Consider the following 20306-nt stretch of genomic DNA (forward strand, 5'->3'; position numbering starts at 1 on the left):
TGTTACTGTTATTTTAGGTTTTATGTGTTATTTGGCATGATTTGGTAGGTTATTTTTGGGTCTGCGAACGCTCACAAATTTTTCCCATATAAATAAATGGTAATTGCTTCTTTGCATTATTACATTCCGGCTTACGAACCGTTTCATAGGAACGCTCTATCTTCGGATGGCGGGGGAAACCTATATGGTTTATTGATAAGGAAACTTATTTATTAGAGATGTTTTGAAGAAACAATGTAATCTGGATAGATGATAGATGAGTTAGTCCTGACGAAGGGTCTCGGCCTGAAACGTTGACTGCACCTCTTCCTAGGGATGCTGCCTGGCCTGCTGCGTTCACCAGCAACTTTGATGTGTGTTGCTTGAATTTCCAGCATCTGCAGAATTCCTGTTGTTTTTGTTTTTAATCTGGATAGAGAATTGGTGGATGTACAGAAGACATTGATGTGGTGGCAAATCAAATGTGGCTTCAGACATTAAAACGTCATGGTGTAGGAAATTGCATGTTGGTATAAGTATAAATTGGCTGTCCATCAGGAAATTCAGAGCATGCATAATTGGGTTTTTATCTATTTTGGCAAGATTTAAAGAGCGGAGTGCCTTGGGGATTGGTACTGGGACCTCAACTTTTCTTTTCAATTTATATTTATGACTTTATGAAGAAATCAAAGATGTGGTGGCTAAATGTGTAGAAAGGTAGTTAGGCAATTAAATTGCGAAGAGGCTGGTTATGCAGGGATGTAGGTAGGTCAAGTAAGAAGGCAAAAATCTGATAAATGGAGTTTAATGTAACAAAACGTGAAGTTGTCTATTTTGGTAGGAAAAGTAAAAAAAATCATATTACCTAGATAGTAAAAGACTGCAGATCCTTCAAATACGAAGGGATCTAAGTGTCCCAGTCCATGATTTGTAATAGGCTGGAATGCAGGTACAACAAATAATTAGGAAAGCTAACAATCCTATTTTTTATTGCTAGGGGAATGGAATATAAAAGCAGTGTCAGTGAAAAGACATTGGTGATATCTCGTTTAGGCTACTGTGTACTGTATAGATCTTACTTAAGGACGGATGTTAATGCATTCAAAGCCATTCAGAGAAGGCTTACAAGACATAGTGGAAATGGATGAGTTATCTTTAGAGGAAAGATTGACAGACTGGGCTAGTATCCACTAATATTAATATTTAGATGAATAAAAAGGGGATTTGATGGAGAAGGTGAATGTGGAGAGGATGCTTTGTTTCATTTTAGTGTAATCTAGAACTTGATTTTTTTTTAAATGAGTTACCCAGTTAAGAAAGAGATGAGTTGTTTTTTTTCTGCTAATGGTCATGAATGTTTAGAATCCACCTTATCATGTTGCAGTGAAAATTACATCTTTGAATAATTTTAAGGCAGAGGTTGATGCAAGCTTGTTAAGTAAAGCTATGAAAGGTTACTGCAGGTGAAAGGGAGTGCAGAGATAAGGGGCCAAATTTCCACATCTTTTACCAAGTAGGTACATTATACTGAGCAATTGTTGATTGATAGCGCTGTTACTAACTCATTTAGATTCGTTCTTTTATGAGTGGGATATCTGTTGACATTTAGCTCCATTGTTAGTTAAATCAAAATGTGCAGGAACAGCTTTTCTGTCAGATAACTGGAGCTTAAAGGCACTGATGTAGAGATCCGTAGATTTTGATGAGGCCAGTGTACTGAACTGTTTATTTAAATTATGTGATATTTTCATGTTTGTTTATGTCTGGCTTTTGCGGTGAAAGTCTGAGGAACAGGTCAACATAAATCCTCCATTGGGTATTTCTGGCAGAAGATGCTCACAGCAACTTTGGGATTCAGGCACTGCTAGGATTGGACATTTTTGTGTGATTACAATTTAATTTTCCACCCCTATCTTTGGACCTGGTGGAACTGCAGAACTTTGATCTGATCCATTTACAGTAGCTGTTTAACATGAATGTAGTCCTGTCTGTTAGCTTCATCAAATTGATAGTTTGTTTAGTGGTTTGAACATGGAATAGTACAGCACAGTAGAGGCCCTTTGGCCCAAAAAGGTTAATCTAATGCATCCCAAAGCAGAGTCTTCCATTCATCTTTCATCCATATATGTATCTAAGAGTTCCGTAAATATCTCTAATGCATACTTCCCAGCAATCAATTTAAAATTAGCCGTTTTTAGCTTGGGGGAAAAAAGTGTTAGTTGTACACTCTATCAACGACTCTTATCATCTTGTACACCTCTATCAAGTCACCTCTCATCCAACTTTACTCCAAAAAAAAAAGTTGTAGCTCGTTCAATCTTTCCTCATAAGGTACGCTTTCCAATCCAGGCAGTGTTCTGCTAAATCTCCTCCGTACCCTCTCTAAAGCTTCTACATCTTCCTATAATGAGGCAACCAGAACTGAACACAATGCTCCAAGTGTGGTCCATAGGGTTCAGTAGAGCTGCAATGTTATCACATGGCTCTTGAATTCAATCCCCTGATTAATGAAGACCAATCCACCATACACTTTCTTAACTACCTTATGGACTGGTATGGCAATGTGGGGCAGCCTTATCCCTCTGTTCCTTCACACTGCTAAGAATCTTGCCTTTAAGCCTGTACTCAGCTTTCAGGTTCAACCTCTCAAAGTGTATCACTTCGCGCTTTTCCAGATTGAACTCCATCTGTCATTTCAGTCCAGTTCTACATCCTTTCAATGACCTGTTGTAACCTATGACAACCTCCTACACTTGCCACAACATCACCAACCTTCATTCCATATACAAACTTATCACCTTTCCACTTGCTCATTTAAGTCATTTTTAAAAATTGCAAAGAGAAGGGGTCCTAGAACAGATCCCTGCGTATCTTCTCTGGTCACCAACCACCAGGTGGAATACATTCCAACTACTACCACCCTTTACCTTCTGTGGGTAAGCCAATTCTGAATTTGCACAGCCAAGTTTTCCTAGATCCCATTCTTCCTAACTTTCTGAATGAACTTATTTAAAATCCATATATACCACATCTACTGCTCTACCTTTATCAATTTGTTTTGTCACTTCCTCAAGAGACATGAACTCCCCCTCACAAAACTGTGATGATTTACCCTAATCAGTTTCTGCTTCTCCAAAGACTCATTAACTCAGTCTCTTAAGAATCCTCTCCAGTAGTTTGCCCACCACTGACCACTGACTGGTCTATAATTTCCAGGATTATCCCTATTACCTCTCTAGAGCAAAGGAATAACCCTCCAATCTTCCAGTACTACTGTGGCCAAGTTGGATGCTAAGATTATCACAAAAGGCACAGCAATCTCTTTCCTCACTTCCCATAGTGACTTAGGGTATAATCTAGGCCTAGGAACTTGTGCTTCTTAATGATTTTCAAAAGTTCCAGAATGTCCTCTTCCTTAATGTCAACATATTCCAACGTATAAGCATGCTTTAAGCTGTTCTCACGTTCATTTAGGTCTCTCTCACTGGTGAAAACTGAAGCAAGTTATTCATTAAGGACTTTCCCTACTTCTTCAGACTCTAGACATCCACTTGTTCTTCAAATAGGCGTAGAATGCCTTAGGTTTTCTTTAATACTCCTCTCAGTGCCTTCTCGTGTCCCCTTCTAGCTCATTGAATTAATTTGGCTCACTGTATTGATGGTAAAATGGGTGAATTAACACAAACAATAAGGTCTGCGTTGCTAACAGCTGGGATTTTCTCACCAATCCTCAGCTTTGCATTGCAGATACTAGGAACATACTAAATAGAATAATTTTCTCTTGTTCACTTGCCTAAGTATATCAGCAACCACCTTCTCCTCCCACAATTGTTATTCTTCCAAAGCTTCTCAATTATGGTCAATTACTTTTTTTGACCCTACAGGATGAATAGTAGAAATTTATCACATTGTGTCTTAATTGTTTCAAAATTTGCATTTAGGTAGATTTTCCTGAAACCACTATAATCATCACTGAACCATATTTCAACTTTAATTCCATCCAAGAATCGATGAATGAAATCTTATTTGAAGAATATCAATTTCAAGCAGTCTACAGGACAAATGGTAACTGAACGTACTTCAATGTTTTTTTTATTAATGAGGTCTGCCGATTCCAGTAACTTACTATCTTATAGTCCTTTTTAAACAGGAATGTGATTTTGATATTTTAAATGTATTTTTCAGCTGGAACATTGAGTGCTTCCAAGTATTTTGAAGAAAATGATTCTGAACTTTGCTGTCTTGTGGTGGACAGTGGCTACTCTTTTACACACATTGTTCCTTGTTGTAAAGGGAAAAAGATGAATGAAGGTATTTGCAGGTAAATTAGTTATCTTCATAAATGTTCTTCTATATTGCCATCTGTTACCCTGGCAAAGTATTAATTTTTTTAGGTTATGAAGACACGTAGTCCCCTTTTATTGTCATTTAGTAACGCATGCATTAAGACATTATTTCCTCCGGTGTGATATCACAAAACACAGGACAAACTAAGACTGAAAAAACTGACAAAACCACATAATTATACATATAGTTACAAACAGTGTAACAATACCATAACTTGAGGAAGAAAGTCCGTGAGCACAGTAAAGTTCAAAGTTTCTCAAATGTCCCACATCTCACGCAGACGGGAGAAGGAAGTAAAACTCTCCCTGCCATGCTGATCACAATCTGACTCCGAGTCATCCGAAAACTTCGAGCTCTGATCAGCTCTCTGACACCGAGTACTGAGCGGCATCTCTGCTGAATGACTCGACCTCCTTCTCGGTTGCCAAAAGCAGGCAAGGCTGGGGATTTTGAGGCCTACCCTCCGAAAGATTCCTGACCACACTGTAACGACAGCAGCGGACGGGCGTTTCAGAAATTTCTCCAGATGTTCCTCTGTGCTTTCACGTCCATTCTCCATCAAATCAGAATTGTCCACGGCCCCTACTTAACAGATATGACATCATTTTTCACCAGAGAGCCGTGCACGCGCGGCTCGCTGCCATCTTCTCCTCCCGCTATATTTAATTATAACCAACAGATCTATTTTAATGGCAGTCATTAAAACTTTGGTGAAACATTTTGTGCTTCCTTAATTTCTTTCTCAGGTGTTAAGAGATAAATCAAATGGTAACTATAATGTCCTAGTAAAGGAAAGTTGGGTGGGTCTTTAGAATTATTATTTCAATGTGACATCTATCCTGACAAGAGATTGAATTTAGAACTTACTTTGACCACCACTTAAGTGAGGAGGTACAAGGTAATAGTAATAATAGTTCAGCCATTGATGGAAGTTGGAAGATGGGAAAAGAAGAGAAGTGGAAATTATTACTTAAATACAGGAAGAATTTCTATCCATACTTTTTCTAGTGAAAGAATAAATGCAACCTAAAGATTTAAAATCTGGAGGAAGTTTTGTTGAATTTATGACTTGACTAAATTATGTCTTCTGTATGGCGAATAATAGTACAACACAGAACCAGGACACTATGCTAACACTTCTGTGCCAACCATCAAGCACCTATTTTACACTGATCTTATCCCAGCCCATTATATTCTAATCACTGTAGCATAGCTGTTAGTGCGATAGTATTACAACTCAGGCGTTCTAAAGTTTGGAGTTCAATTCTAGCGCCCTTCTGTCAGGACTCCCTGTAGAATGCATGTTGATTTCTCCAAGTTCTCCAGTTTCCCCCCAGGGTCCAAAGACGTACTGGGTAGGTTAATTAGTCATTTTACATAAATTGGCCCGTGATTAGGTTAGGGTTAATTGGGCTGGTCGGTGGGTTACTGGGGCAGCTCGAAGGGCCAGAAGGGCCTAATCTGCACTGTATTGCTAAAATTTAAAAAAAAACACTACCTTATTAACATCCTGGCACTCATCTACACACCAGGGGCAATTTGCAGCACTCAAATCTCCTACCAATCTACACATACTTTGGATGGGGTAGGAAACCAGAGCAACTGGAGTAATCCAACAAGATCATAGGAGAGTGTGCAAACTTCGCACAAACAGCACTGGAGATTGAGATTGAACCCGGGATGTTGGAACTGTGAGGCATCAGACTTACTTGCCCTGGCACCCTAGATAAATGCTCTGCTCTAGGATTGTTTTTAATCATGTGAAAATGTCCTATCAGGTCAGATTTTCCTCCATAGATGATGACTGGAATTTTCAGAATCTTTCTGTTAATAAGATGTGCATGTATATTTTTGATGGGTTATGCTCCGTCACTATTCTTTTGTGCACAAGATATGGTCATTGTTGGACTGTTCATCATTACCTCATCTAAAAAGATTGTGTGCTTCTGTCAAATTGAACTTCACTTATTTGGGTTCTGGCAGGTGGCTGTGCAAGAGAAGAATGAATTAATTCTATATTTCTTTGCAGGATTAACGTTGGAGGGAAACTGCTCACAAACCATCTTAAGGAAATAATATCTTACAGGTAAATCTTCCAGAAATTTGGCAGATTAGGAATGGGTTATGATTAATGGTGTTTTGTGGGGGTAGGGGATGCAAGTGATTTGAATCAATAGTTCTGGTTATTACAAATTATTACAGAAAATTTGATTCTTTCAAGGAAATGGTTACTAAACTTGTGTTATAAGTAACTAAGTGGTTGTTTTCTTTACACAGTATTAAACCTATAATTCATCAACCCAGATTTAAATTTTAGATAGCTTAGAAATGCCAATAACTTGGTTACCAAATTTAGGAAATATAGATTCCTTATTTAAAGAATGCACCTCTTTTGAAGGGAATAAATGTGTTGCTAAATTGTAGTCAGAACTGTTTTAGGGTATTCTAAATTGTGAATGGTTTATTGGGGCTAACTGAATAAAAGATTAATAGATTCTGTTTTAAAAACTTGTACTGATTTGAATGGATAGTATGGTGCAATTCAATGAAAATCATATGTTTTAATGTTCAGTGAGTAGCTGTGTTTACTTTGTATAGAGAATAAACCAAAGCTTCAATTACGATTGCTCTCAGATTACAAACCGTCTCACCCATAATGATGGGATTTGATAAAGTAATGCTGTGTTTTTTGAAAGAAGTAACTATGCTACCAATTGTTATGCACAATGCTTTGTAAACCACTTTTTGTTTGTAAGCTGCTGCATAATATAAATTTACAGTGCTGAACAGGTCCTTTGGTCTATCCCAGTGTTAATATTTTTCATTGACTACTTCATGTCCTTCTTAATTTAACTTTGTCAACATATCCTTCACTTTTTCTTTCTTCATGTCCTTATTTACCTGCTCCTTAAGTCAGGTAAATAAGGGCATTGAAGGTACTTTTTCCAATGACCTTGCACTCAGAAAAAAATTTAAAACTGTTGATGCTAGAAATCCAAGCTTAAAGAAAAAGAATAACACTGGAAACTTTTTGTTTTTGTGTGTTGTAGCCCAGTGGACATGTCCCAAAGCTTTATTATTTGCTATACATTACATATTATTTACTATATATGGACAAAGAAGGTTAAACTAATGTTAACTGCCCCTTCTCTACTATATTAGGTCTTAAGTGCTCATTCTTTCAGAGATATTTTCTTTGTTCTACCTGTGCCCTTCCCACTCTTTCCTGCTACCTAAACTAACTTGTTTTTCTTTCCAAGTTCTGACTTGAAATATTACCTGTTTTCCTTTCAACAGATGTTGCAAGACTGGCTGAGTGTTTCCAGTATTTTTGACTTTCAAAGTTAATTTTTTGAAGTAGCTTTTTCTTGGTAACTGGAATTAGGAATTTCCAATTCCTCCTTTGTTCTTCACCATACAACAGTGAATTCTGGACAGAATTCACTGTAATGTACCAGATGATCTAGAAATTTAAAAGGAAGTTTTACATGTCTTGTGTCCAAAACCATACTTCTAATTATCTATTAATCATTTGCAAATATGGTGGCAACAATGTTGCTGGTAAAACACTATTATTTTAAAGATTTTATAAGATTAGCTTTATTTGTTACATGTACATTGTTACATAAATGGCAACAATGAATATCAATCGAGACAGGTTATATAAAAATAACCAAACATTTATTAAACACGGATAAACGATAAGGTAAAAAAAAACAAATGAAAACTTTAACCGGAAGTTAACCAATATGCAGCCGTTCAACGACTGGTTCTTAAAGCGTTAAATGCGAAATCAGTTCTTAAAGCGATACACTCAGATATAGTTCCTAAAGCGATAAATTCAAAAGTCCAACAGATCTATACGGTTAATTTGGGAGAGACTTCTCTGGAGAAGGATTGCTTCATAGACGCAACTTTCCTGCTGGTTCTGTCCACAGAATCCATGTGGAGGTAAATAAACAGTTTAAATCAACTGACCTTAAATTCTTTTAGAGAGAGAGTGCAAACTGTTGCATGAACTCTTTGCTCTTTTTGGCAAGAGTTATCTCGATGCAGGTTGCTACTCCAACGAAGACTCAATAAGGTCAATCCTTTATTAAACTGCCAAACGATGCGGACCCCTCTCGGTCCCTTGATCCTGCACTTCGATAAATTCTGCCCTCTCCCTTCTAATGTTGGAATTGAGTAAATCAACACGTCTAGCCAAGAATTTCCAGTCCAATAATATGGTATTTTGCAACAGAATGCACAACCATTTTAAAAATGAAACTGCGTCACAAAAACAAACACGCAACAGAAGCAGAGATACAGCATATTCTACCTGGAAATGTACAAGCTAAAAAACCCACTGCATCACCTGGGTCGACCCTTATATAGTCATGGGTCACATGTCATCACGTGACCTCACATCGGCGGGAAAATCACATCAGGTGACCTCCAGAAGACCATTACATCATTCTCACAAAAAAAAAACAGATCTCCCTGAGCACGTAACACCTCCCTCCACAAAAAAATTTTTGGTCTCTTGAAGAACAAAATTTTAACAATTTATGCAAAAAAAAATACAAAGGTATAAAATTTACAAAATACGCAATACATACAATCTTTCAGCCCTTTACAAACTAATGTACAGTGGGCACAACATTGTGGGCCAAAGGGCCTGCACTGTGCTGTACTATTCTATGTTCTATGTACAAATGTTAAAATATCACTCCAAAAAAACATATTTTTCATTTTACATTTAACATCTAGACAAACAATCAGCGATCACATTGTCTTTACCCTTAATATGAGTGATCAAAATATTGTACTTCTGTAACATTAGACTGTGGTATTAAATTGGAGTCTAATTTCTTTAACCCTTTTCCTTAACGGTCACAGTGGCATGACCAAATTCACTGTTAGCTGAGTTAATAGTTAAGTTAGCTTTTGAAAGTCTCTCAAATAATTTCTCTACCGCCGTAACATGTGCTTTCCACGTATTATTCCCTGTAACCAAATCATCAATATAGGCATCTGTATCTTTTAATCCCTGAATCACGCTATTAATCATCCTCGGAAAAGTACCTGGTGCATTCTTCATCCCAAGTTGAAGAACATTATATTCATATAACCCAGATGCGGTTACAAATGCTGAAATCTCTCTACCTCTATCTGTCAATGGAACACACTAATAACCTTTTAACAAATCAATTTTTGTAAGGAATTTGGCCTGTCCAACTTTATCCACACAATCATCTACTCTAGGGATTGGATATGCATCAGTTTTTGTCACAGCATTCACCTTACTGTAATCCGTACAAAACCTAATACTGTGGTCTGGCTTAGGGACACACGGTGAACTCCAATTCGAATTAGAATGTCTAATAATATTATTCTGTAACATATACTTAACTTCTTGTTCAGCCAGTTCACATCTTTCCCTGTTCATTTGATACGGATGTTGTTTTATGAGTTTTGCATCTCCCACATCTATATCGTGCTAGCTACGGTGGTTCTTCTAGGGACTTCTGGAAATAAATCTCTATATTTAAAAATTAACTGTTTCATCTGCTGTCTCTGCTCTGGCTGTAAATGAGCTAATTTTCATCAATATTTTCTAGAATTTTTGAATTTGGTAACCTGGCTGAAATAATGTTGGGTTCAAAATGAGTTTCAGATGAATCTTCCAGTAAGTTTCCGTCAAGATCAGACTCATTATTGATCACAACAGTCATAGCAGCAACCTCTCTCTCATAATACGATTTTATCATATTTATATGACACAGCTGTGTTGTCTTCCTCCGATCTGGGGTTTTTACCACATAATCCACATCATTTACTTTGGATTTAATCTCATAAGGACCATGGAATTTGGCTTGTAATGGGTTCGTTTGCACTGGGAAAAGAACCAACACCTTATCTCCAGGCTTAAATGACCTCATCCTAGCTTCCTTATCATACCACGTCTTCACCTTCTCTTGAGCTAACTTTAAATTTTCCTTGGCCAAGCTACAAACTTTGTACAATCTGTCTTTAAATTTCAAAACGTAATCTAACAAACTAGTGTGTTCTTCTTTATTAATCCACTGTTCCTTCAACAAAGCCAAAGGTCCTCGAACTCTATGCCCAAACACAAGTTCAAAAGGACTAAAACCTAATGATTCCTGTACTGCCTCCCTTACTGCAAAAAGTAGTAAATGTATACCTTCATCCCAGTCCTTTTCATTTTCTACACAATATGTCCTAATCATAGTTTTTAGTGTAGAATGAAATCTCTCCAAGGCTCCTTGTGATTCTGGATGATAGGCGGAGGAAATAATCTGTTTTGCTCCCAGTTTAAAAATTATCTGCTGAAACAACCCAGACATAAAATTACTGCCTTGATCTGATTGTATTTCCTTAGGCAACCCCAAAATAAGTAAAGAATTTTGTAAGAGCCTTTGTCACAGTTTGGCTGTTATATTCCTAAGACGTACTGCCTCTGGAAACCTAGACATTGTGCACATAATAGTTAATAAATTGACGTCCAGTTTTAGTTTTTGGCAAAGGACCTACACAGTCTACAATGATTTTTGAGAACGGCTCACTGAATACTGGAATTGTTTGCAGAGGGGCCACTGGAGTAACCTGATTAGGTGTACCAACAATTTGACACGTATGACATGTTCTACAAAATGTCGCCACATCTTGTCTTAAACTTGGCCAATAAAAATGTTTAGAAACTTTGTTCATAGTTTTCTTTACACCTAAATGACCACCCAAAGGAATACTATGAGCCATAGTCAAAATCTCATTTCAGTACATTTTAGGAACAACTACCTGATGATTAACTTTCCATTCCTCACTAGCAGGAATTGTAGGCGATCTCCTCTTTCTCATTAATACACCCTTTTCAAAATAATATCCAACTGGTACTTTTTCAATTTCACTATCTGGAAGAGCTTGTTCTTTTAATTTAACTATCTCAGGATCTCTACCCTGCTCTGCTATCATCTCCTTCCAAGATAAAGACAAATCTTCCTGATCAGACTTACCATCAAAATCCTGATCAAATAATATAAGCAAGAAAGTTTCTGATACATCCTCAAAATTTGAATCTTGATTTGATCTGTCATGGGTAACAACCTCATCCTCTACATCAGTCTTTTTAGCCATAGCTCTTGTTACAACACAGGAAGAATCCGTGTTAGAATCCCTCTGTGGTTCCTCAGAATTTGAATTGATTGTCAAATGTACTTCAGGAAAAACTTGTCCACCTGCTAAATCATTCCCTAACAAAAGAGAAACATCATTCACAGGTAAACTGGATTGTAGTCCTACTTTAACAACCCCTGTAACTAATCCTGACCTTAAATTTACTCTATGTAAATGTACTGGCATAAGGGCACTCCCTACTCCTCTTATAAAATTTACCTCATCAATATCAGACTCATCACTAAACCTCAGCACACTGTCTAATACTAGTGATTGTGAAGCTCCAGTATCTCTAAGTATCCTTATTGGTACTGCATTGGATCCTTCTTTCAAGGATACAAATTCTTCTGTTATAAAAGCTTCATATCCCTTCTTAACTTGGTCAGACTCTGACACATCTTCGTTAATATTTTCTAAACCCTGTGGTTTTACAGGTTTTTCAATATGCTGCACACAAGCATCTGGGACCACTTCTTTCTCTTTCCGTTTCAATCGGAAGCAATTAGCTACTACATGTCCAGGTTTCTTACAATAATTACAAATAACACCAAAATGTCTTTCCTTCACAGGTCTCCCTTCATCCTTACTTTTCTCACTAACTTCAGATTTAATTTCTAGTTTACCTTGACTCTCTTGTGCTAGTTTTCCTTTTAAAAATTTTACCTGGAGAAAACTTACGCTTGTGAATTAAAACATACTCATCAGCCAATTTAGCAATCTCCTGCAATGTAGCAGTGTCCCGTTCATTTAAGTATGTTCTCACTTCAACAGGAATGCTTCTTTTAAATTCCTCCTGCAAAATCAGCTCTTTTAATTTACTATACTCCCCATTCACATTTTTAGAGGAAACCCATCTCTCAAAACACACAGATTTCTCATAGACAAATTCCACATAAGTTTTTTTCCACCGATTTCTTTAAACTTCTGAATCTTTCTCTATACGCTTCCGGAACCATCTCATATGCCTTTAATATGTGCTGCTTAATAATATCATAATCCAGTGCTTGCTCAGCATTTAAAGCTGTATAAGCTTGTTGTGCCTTGCCTTTAATTACTCTTCGTAACATCACTGGCCATTGGTCTTTCTGCCACTTTAAGCTCAGAGCAACTATTTTGAAATGTTGGAAATATGTGTCCACGCCAGCTTCATTAAATGGAGGAGCCAAAATAACCTCACGACTAGCAATAAACTGTTTTGTAGAACCAGAAGACTGATTCCCAGACCTTATTTTCTACATCTCTAGCTCAAATTTCCTCTGGTTTTCAGCTTCTCTTTCTTTCATTTCCACTTTAAATGTTTCAAACTTTAACTGTTCAAGATGCAACTGCATTTCTAGATTACTCAGTGGAAACTTATCTAACACCTCAGCATCTAACAATTTCAAATTAATATTATGTTCAGCAATTTTTCTTTGTATGAAAGCCTTGGTAGGATTCCTCGTAATTCCTTTAATATCCAACTTCCTAGCAATCTCCAATACCTCAGATTTTCTCGCATTCTCTAAGGATCCCGAGTCAGGCGTCTCCAAAAACCTGTTCATATCCATTGTTGCTGAATACAACACACACACCAATCAAACCAAAAAAAATCAGGTATTTCCCTTTTCCAAATCAAAATGGCAATTGCCAGCACTTAATCTCAAAATCAGAACATATCCCGGACGAGCCCCCAGAATTATGTTACATAAACGGCAACAATGAATATCAATTGAGACAGGTTATATAAAAATAACCAAACATTTATTAAACACGGATAAACGATAAGGTAAAAAAAAACAAACGAAAACTTTAACCGGAAGTTAACCGATATGCAGCCGTTCAATGACTCGCCACTCGGCTCTGGTTCTTAAAGCGTTAAATGCGAAAACAGTTCTTAAAGCAATACAGTCAGATATAGTTCTTAAAGCGATAGATTCGCAAGTCCAACAGATCTATACATTCAACTGGGGAGAGACTTCTCTGGAGAAGGATTTCTTCACAGACGCAACTTTCCTGCTGGTTCTTGCCACAGAATCCATGTGGAGGTAAATAAACAGTTTAAATCAACTGACCTTAAGTTCTTTTAGGGAGAGAGCACAAACCACTGCATGAGCTCTTTGCTCTTTTTGGCAAGAGTTATCTTGATGCAGGTTGCTACTCCAACGAAGACTCAATAAGGTCGATCCTTTATTAAGCTGCCAAATGATGCCGACTCCTCTTGATCCCTCGATCCTGCACTTCGATAAATTCTTCACTGTCCCTTCTAATGTTGGAATTGAGTAAATCAACACATCTAGCCAAAAATTTCCAGTCCAATAATATGGTATTTTGCAACAGAACGCACAACTATTTTAAAAATGAAAGTGTGTCACAAAAAGAAACACGCAACAGAAACGGAGATACAGCACATTCTACCTGGAAATCTACAAGCTGAAAAACCCACTGTATCACCTGGGTCGACCCTTATATAGTCATGGGTCACATGTCATCACGTGACCTCACGTCGGCGGGAAAATCACATCAGGTGACCTCCAAAAGACCAATACATCATTCTCACAAAAAAAACCAGATCTCCTTGAGCATGTATCAACATCAAAATATACAGTGAAAGGCATTGTTTTGTGTCAGTAGCCAACACTGTCCGAGGATGTGCAGGGGTAGCCTGCAAGTATCATCATGCTTCTGGCGCCAACGTAGCATGCACACACTTATTCTTGCTAACCCTTACAGATAGTGGCAGGAATAGAACCACGATCTTCTAATCATTAGCGCTGTAATTCTTTATGCTTCTGTGCTTAGTTTCAATGATATCAAAATTTGCCATCTGCCTGCATTTGACTGGTCTCCCTCTCGTATCACTACGGGGGGGAGGGGTGCAGGAGTCTTGAGTCACCAGGTTCGGGAACAGTTGTCGCCCTACAGCCATCAGACTCCTGGACAGGCTTCACCTGCCTCAGCATTTAACGGGTTCCGCAGCTGTGGACTCACTTTCGAAGGTTCTGCTGTTCATGTTCCATGTGTTTTTGTTTACTTATTTTTACAATTTATGCAATTTATCCTCTTTTTTTCACAAATTCATTATGTGGCAGTCTTGTGTGTGTTTTTAGTGAGTTTGATTGTGTTTCTTTGTTAGTATCTGTGAGAAGATGAATCTCCAAGTTATACATTGTATACATACTTTGATAGTAAATTTGAACTTTGAATTTTTGATTTCAGTTAATTTGCCTCACTCCATAATATTATTCCTAAAATCCTAAAATCCTTCCTAATATCCATGATGACAACATCCACAGCTCCATCTTCATCAATCACTTTTGTCACCTCCTTGAAAATTCCTAATTAGCACATGGTTTTCCAAATATTTATAAATCATATCACTAAGAAACCAGTAACTTCTCTACCACTGATGTGAGACTCACTGGTCTATAACTTACAGGATTATCCTTATTTCCCTCTTTGAATAATGGGACGTTAGCTACTCGCCAGACTTCTGGGACCTCACCTGTGGCTAGGGAGGAGACAAAAGATGGCCAAGGCCCCAAAAACCTCATCTCTTGCCTATCTCATATTTGTTATTCTGCTTAATAATTCCAACTCATGAACTATGAAACCAACTGATTTTCTTCAGCAAGGATGTGATTGCCGGAAGTTTAATGTTTTTATTGTGTAAAAGGATAACTTGTGGCTTTGAGGGACTTATGGTTTCTAATCTATATACTACTAAAACTCTCATGCTCTGTCTGTCTGTTTGTCTGTTTGTGACCTCCAATTAGCGCAAACAGTGCATTACAGCGGCACTTTTTTTGGCTAAATCGAATTAAAATTCGCTAATTTACAGAATGCAAACAAAGTTCAGGGTTATATATTGGTATAAAATTGCTCATTTGCCAAAATCAAAAGGCTCCCTTTCACTCGAGTGCCGATCTGCCATCATGGAAATTGGGACATGATAGCCTGACGCATGCGCACAGCCAGCCTCAGCAGCGACACCTACTAGAGCAAAAGGGCAGGGCAGCTCTATTTCAAGGGGTCACATTCTGCTAATCACCATCAGCATGTGCAGGATTGGGACAGATCAAACTGGGACCCATCAATAAGAGATAATTAAACCTTATTGTAATGACGTACTTCGAGACACCCATGAAACCCTTTGCTGCAGTCAAAAGACAGCGGTGACTATATCACGTCCATTTAGGAGAGCGCCAACCACATTATCAAGAATAATCAGCATCCTTTAGCGTTACTGGTTCGTATCTTCTATCCGGCATTAGGGTAAAAAAAAAAATGGTCAGCCTAATTATGCCGCGTGGAAAGGGAAGGAGGACATTATGGTCAAGAGATGATGCCAAACGTAGTCGGGAAGCGGCAAGGAGAGGGAGAGAACAAGAATCGGATGAGGCCAGGGCCGCAGGACTCCAGGATCAAAGAGTCACGACAAAAAAAGAGGAGAGAAGAAGAGACAGAGAAGGAGAGGCATGCACGTCTCCAGGATCAGAGACAAATAACAAACAGCAGAAGAGGTGAAGAGACGGGGAATGAAAGGGCTGCATGTCTCCAGAATGACAAAAACAGGCACAGAAGGAGGAGAGAGGAAGAGACAAAGGAGCTGAGAAATGCATGTCTCCAAGATCAAACAGCAAACAGCAAAAGAGATGAAGAGACGGAGGATGAAAGGACTGCACGTCTCCAGAATGACAACAAGCGGCATGAAGGATGCAGATAAATCAGAAATGATGCCATCAAAAGTGTCCGTTAAACGAGGAGGAGCTATATTTGCTTTGCTACGCGTTGTTCTTTAATAAACTGAGGTTTTCTACTTCAGTTTCCAAAGCAAAGCGATACCAATAACATTCAGGAAAATTTAATGTTCATGCTGGTCACATCAGACTGCACTACCCTTCTCTCAAAGGGTGCCCCAATGGGTCACCCCGTTGCCTAGTTTTTAATAACTGTGGAAAAGCAACATGAAATTTTTTTGCACATTCTGAATAATTTTTTTATTTCAAAATTTAATTTTCTAAAATAAAAATGAAAGAATTGCAGAACTTTGAAGGGAATAAGAACCGGGTTGTGGGATCCAGTGGATCAGGAGGAACCAGCTGGATAAGCTATTTGAACCTGCAGCATTGCTTGAGTGCTGCTTGTTACTTTCCTAAACTGCTGGCATAAATTCTGAACAATCTTGGGGTGTTTTTTTAAATCTTATTTTCAATACTGTTGCTCATGATTTTTCATTATCATGGAGAATGCTAAATTATTGTGAATGGCAGGTACAGTCTATTCTTGTAGTTGCTTACAAACATGAGAAAATGTGCAAATGCTGGAAATCCAAAGCAACACACACAAAATGCTGGAGGAACTCAGCAAGTCAGGCAGCATCTATAGCAAAGAGCAAACAGTCAATGTTTTGGGATGAGACACTCCTGAATCCTAAAGAAGGGTCTCAGCCTGAAACGTTGACTGTTTATTCTTTTCCATAGATGCTGCCTGACTTGATGAGATCCCTCCAGCATTTTGTGTGTGTGTTGCTTTGCAGCTGCTTAGTTAGAATTGACTTGGGGCTCTTCGAAGTAACCACTATTGGTGGTTAGCAGTGGAAGGGCAGTGGTTGGCCATGTTTTTGTCGGCAGTTTGTAAATGTTCACAATGGTCATATTTTCCACTCTGTAAATGGAAACTTCATCTACTGTTCAGTACATTTGGATTATGAGTCTATTAAAGTAAAGAAAGTCAATCTTACGTTCTCACACTTTGATATCAACAGTATAGTTGATGGGACCTCCTGTCAATTGATTGGCCTGTAAGGGGACTTTAACTTGACTTGTTTTGCAGCTTTACACATCAGATCAGAATGTCATTCATGGGCACTTGATTCTCAGCACACAAGCAAACCACTTATCATCGGGTCTCCTACAAAATGTAGCCACCAGTTGAAAGCAAGAATTTGAGCTATGTATGCTTGAAGGGACCAAAATATCTAAACCTGAAGCTTCTTGGATGCATCTGTGACTCAGTGATGCCTTCTCTCTCTCTGCTGCTCTCCCACTTGTGACTGTTCTTCTGCCTCCTCACACCTTACCCCTATCCTGATTGAACCCTTTGCCCGAATCTAGACTTGCGTCTCTAAAATTTGGTCTAAATAAATGTCTTTCAAAGAACTTTGTATAGTAGTCTTGCCAATTTTTAAGGTCTTATAGCTGGAGGGTAAAGGGGGGGCATGGGGTGGGCAGAAGACATGGGACCGGATGTTGGATTGACTAGTGCAAGTAAACGCAATTCAGTTCCTCTTTAAAGTGCAGACTTTACAGACTGCAAAGCGACAGGTGACAAAACCAAGATCCTTTAGCGCTACCACTGGCAAGAAGGTGCAATTGCAGAAAAATATATTTTCCAGTTTTAATAGAAATTTCTAATGGATGAACAGGAAGTATGAAGAGATGATAAGTTTTTAATGTTTAGAAATTGTAGTCAATAATTGATGGCAAAAGATAATAATACAACTTGAACAATGGTGCAGGCTTCTGGATACTTGTCCAGTAACTTAACTGAGTTAAGTAGCTAAGCAGCACGCCGGAGGTTATAGGGATTATTAAAGACCAGAAGTACAACTAATATCTCAATAATTATATAGAAATAGAATTGAAGTCAGCAAGTAAGCCCATCTAACATTTGTTTTACTCATTTTATCAGCATACTTCATGAATTATAATTCAATTCCAGAGTGGTTGATTTCTTAAATTTTTGTTTATTCATGCTTGTATTTGTTTCGCACTAACTGTGCTAACCGTTTTATCACTGATTGGAATCCTTATCTCTTTCAGACAGTTGCACGTCATGGATGAAACTCATGTCATTAATCAAGTGAAGGAAGATGTCTGTTACGTCTCACAAGACTTCTACAAAGACATGGAAATAGCCCAGTAAGTAAATACACATTTGTAATTTTCTTTTCACTTAATTTTACCCTTTATAATTGGGATACTAATGTTGTAATTTTACCCTTTATAATTGGGGATACTCATGTTGTAATTTTACCCTTTATAATTGCGGATACTCATGTTGTAATGTTGGCTATTTGGGAGATGGAGGGAAAAATGTTGCAAAAGATTAGTCTCATGTTCATGATGCACATTTGTTGAAGCAACAATTTATTATGTCTGCACGGATTTATCTTTGTATCTTTGCTGAATCACTACATTCTTATCACTAAGAAAGGATGTAGGGGAAGTCAGAAAATTAAACCTGATGAGAGGATATGGAAAGGATTATTTCATCAGTACTGACTTTTTTCCTTAAGTACCCAAGGGAAGTCTTGTTTTCTTGTGCAAGTTATTTGGGGGGAACCTGGCCTGCTTTCTACTTTGGCTTTACTAGTATCAGTTCCAGTTGCCAATACTAAATGTATTAGTTCAGAACACATGACTGACATGTTAAAACCGAATTGAGATCCTTATCTGTAGGATTTATTATCCTTAAGATTATTTAAGTTTGAAATAGATTTAAAGTTTGTATACTTAGTTCAATTTAAAGCTGTCTGAAAGCAGAAATCTTCACTGGTTGCACAGGTTTGCTACAAAAGAGGCATGCTGTCTGGTGGACAATTTTTAGCATCAGTAAGGTACATGTATAGCTAATTATGGTACTACAATCAAAGTTTCCATATTCAGGTTTATTTGCATTGTATTGCAGAACAGGTAAGTAAAAATCAGTAGAAGGCTGGACCATCAAACAGATCAAAGATGTACTGTACACCAACACTGTTCTTCAATCTCCCGGTTAAGAGAAAGCAGAAGAATGAAAAATCTGTAAAAAAAAAAAATAATAAATATTCAATATTTCGTGTCTTAGGAGTTACAGAATTCTTCTTCATTTTATATAGGCTGAAAGGAGAAGCCAACACTGTAATGAGAGATTATGTGCTTCCAGACTTCAGTACCATTAAGAAGGGTTTTTGTAAGGTAAATCATTTGGAAAATTACTTGCTAATTTTTACTTTAAATAAGCACTGCATAGTAGCATTCCAACTCCATTGTATTACTCATTGAATTGTGTTCTAAAAATGTTGCTGGTCATACAGATTACAGCAATGCTGTAAGATCTTGTATAACTTCATTGAGGGTTATCGTGTAAAGCACTAGGTACTTTCGGTGTTTAGATTGGGTGGGGTTCTAGGACAGCAATGCTCAGACATGAGAAGTACAGCATCTTTGAGGATAACAGATGTTGGAATCTGGTACAAAAAAACAGATTGCTTGAAGAACTCAGAGACCCTACTTCTACTGAAATGTTGACATGCATCTTCACCCTCTGTTGTAGAATCCTTGTATTCTTCTCAATGTGTATCATGTTCCTGAACCAGTTCAAATCAAGGTTTATTCTGTAACTCTGATTTTGCTACTTGAAGCCGCCAGTTTTTCTACCTGGATTTTTAACTGTTCTGCCTTTCTAATTGATGTTGCCATGTTGCAGCAGCCAGTTCTGCCTCAGGAAGTTTCCTCTGATGCAAAATCAATTTTGTAATCTACAATTTGTAAAACATTGGTATTGACACAGAGCGACGTGGACAAAGAGACAAGCAAAAGTAGCTCTATGAGGATATAGAACATAGAAAAGTACAGGACAGAAATAGGTTTGTCGGCTCACCGTGACTGCGCTGAATCATGATACCAAATTAATCCCATCTGCATGCTTGTCATCCTTTTATTCCTTGCCTGATAGTGAGCTGGCATCCTTATCAGTGCACTTCTTGATCGGATCTTTTTTCTGTCAAGAGTGGTATGCATTTGCTATGGATGCCATTCTCTTGTGTTGGAGGTGCTGCTTTT

General features: G+C 37.8%; 1 protein-coding gene across 1 annotated transcript in view; it reads left to right on the forward strand.

The window, feature by feature from the left end:
* The window catches only part of actr6 (actin related protein 6), a 42148-nt gene that overhangs the window by 9657 nt on the left and 12185 nt on the right, over nt 1-20306 (forward strand). Inside the window, exons 4-8 of the mRNA XM_072240973.1 lie at nt 3921-4044; nt 4165-4300; nt 6356-6412; nt 18303-18401; nt 19361-19439. Of these exons, the coding sequence (XP_072097074.1) occupies nt 3921-4044; nt 4165-4300; nt 6356-6412; nt 18303-18401; nt 19361-19439 (495 nt within the window). The remainder of the gene's footprint in view (nt 1-3920; nt 4045-4164; nt 4301-6355; nt 6413-18302; nt 18402-19360; nt 19440-20306) is intronic.

Source organism: Mobula birostris, chromosome 23, assembly GCF_030028105.1.
Source record: "Mobula birostris isolate sMobBir1 chromosome 23, sMobBir1.hap1, whole genome shotgun sequence".
In the NCBI taxonomy this organism is placed as follows: domain Eukaryota; kingdom Metazoa; phylum Chordata; class Chondrichthyes; order Myliobatiformes; family Myliobatidae; genus Mobula; species Mobula birostris.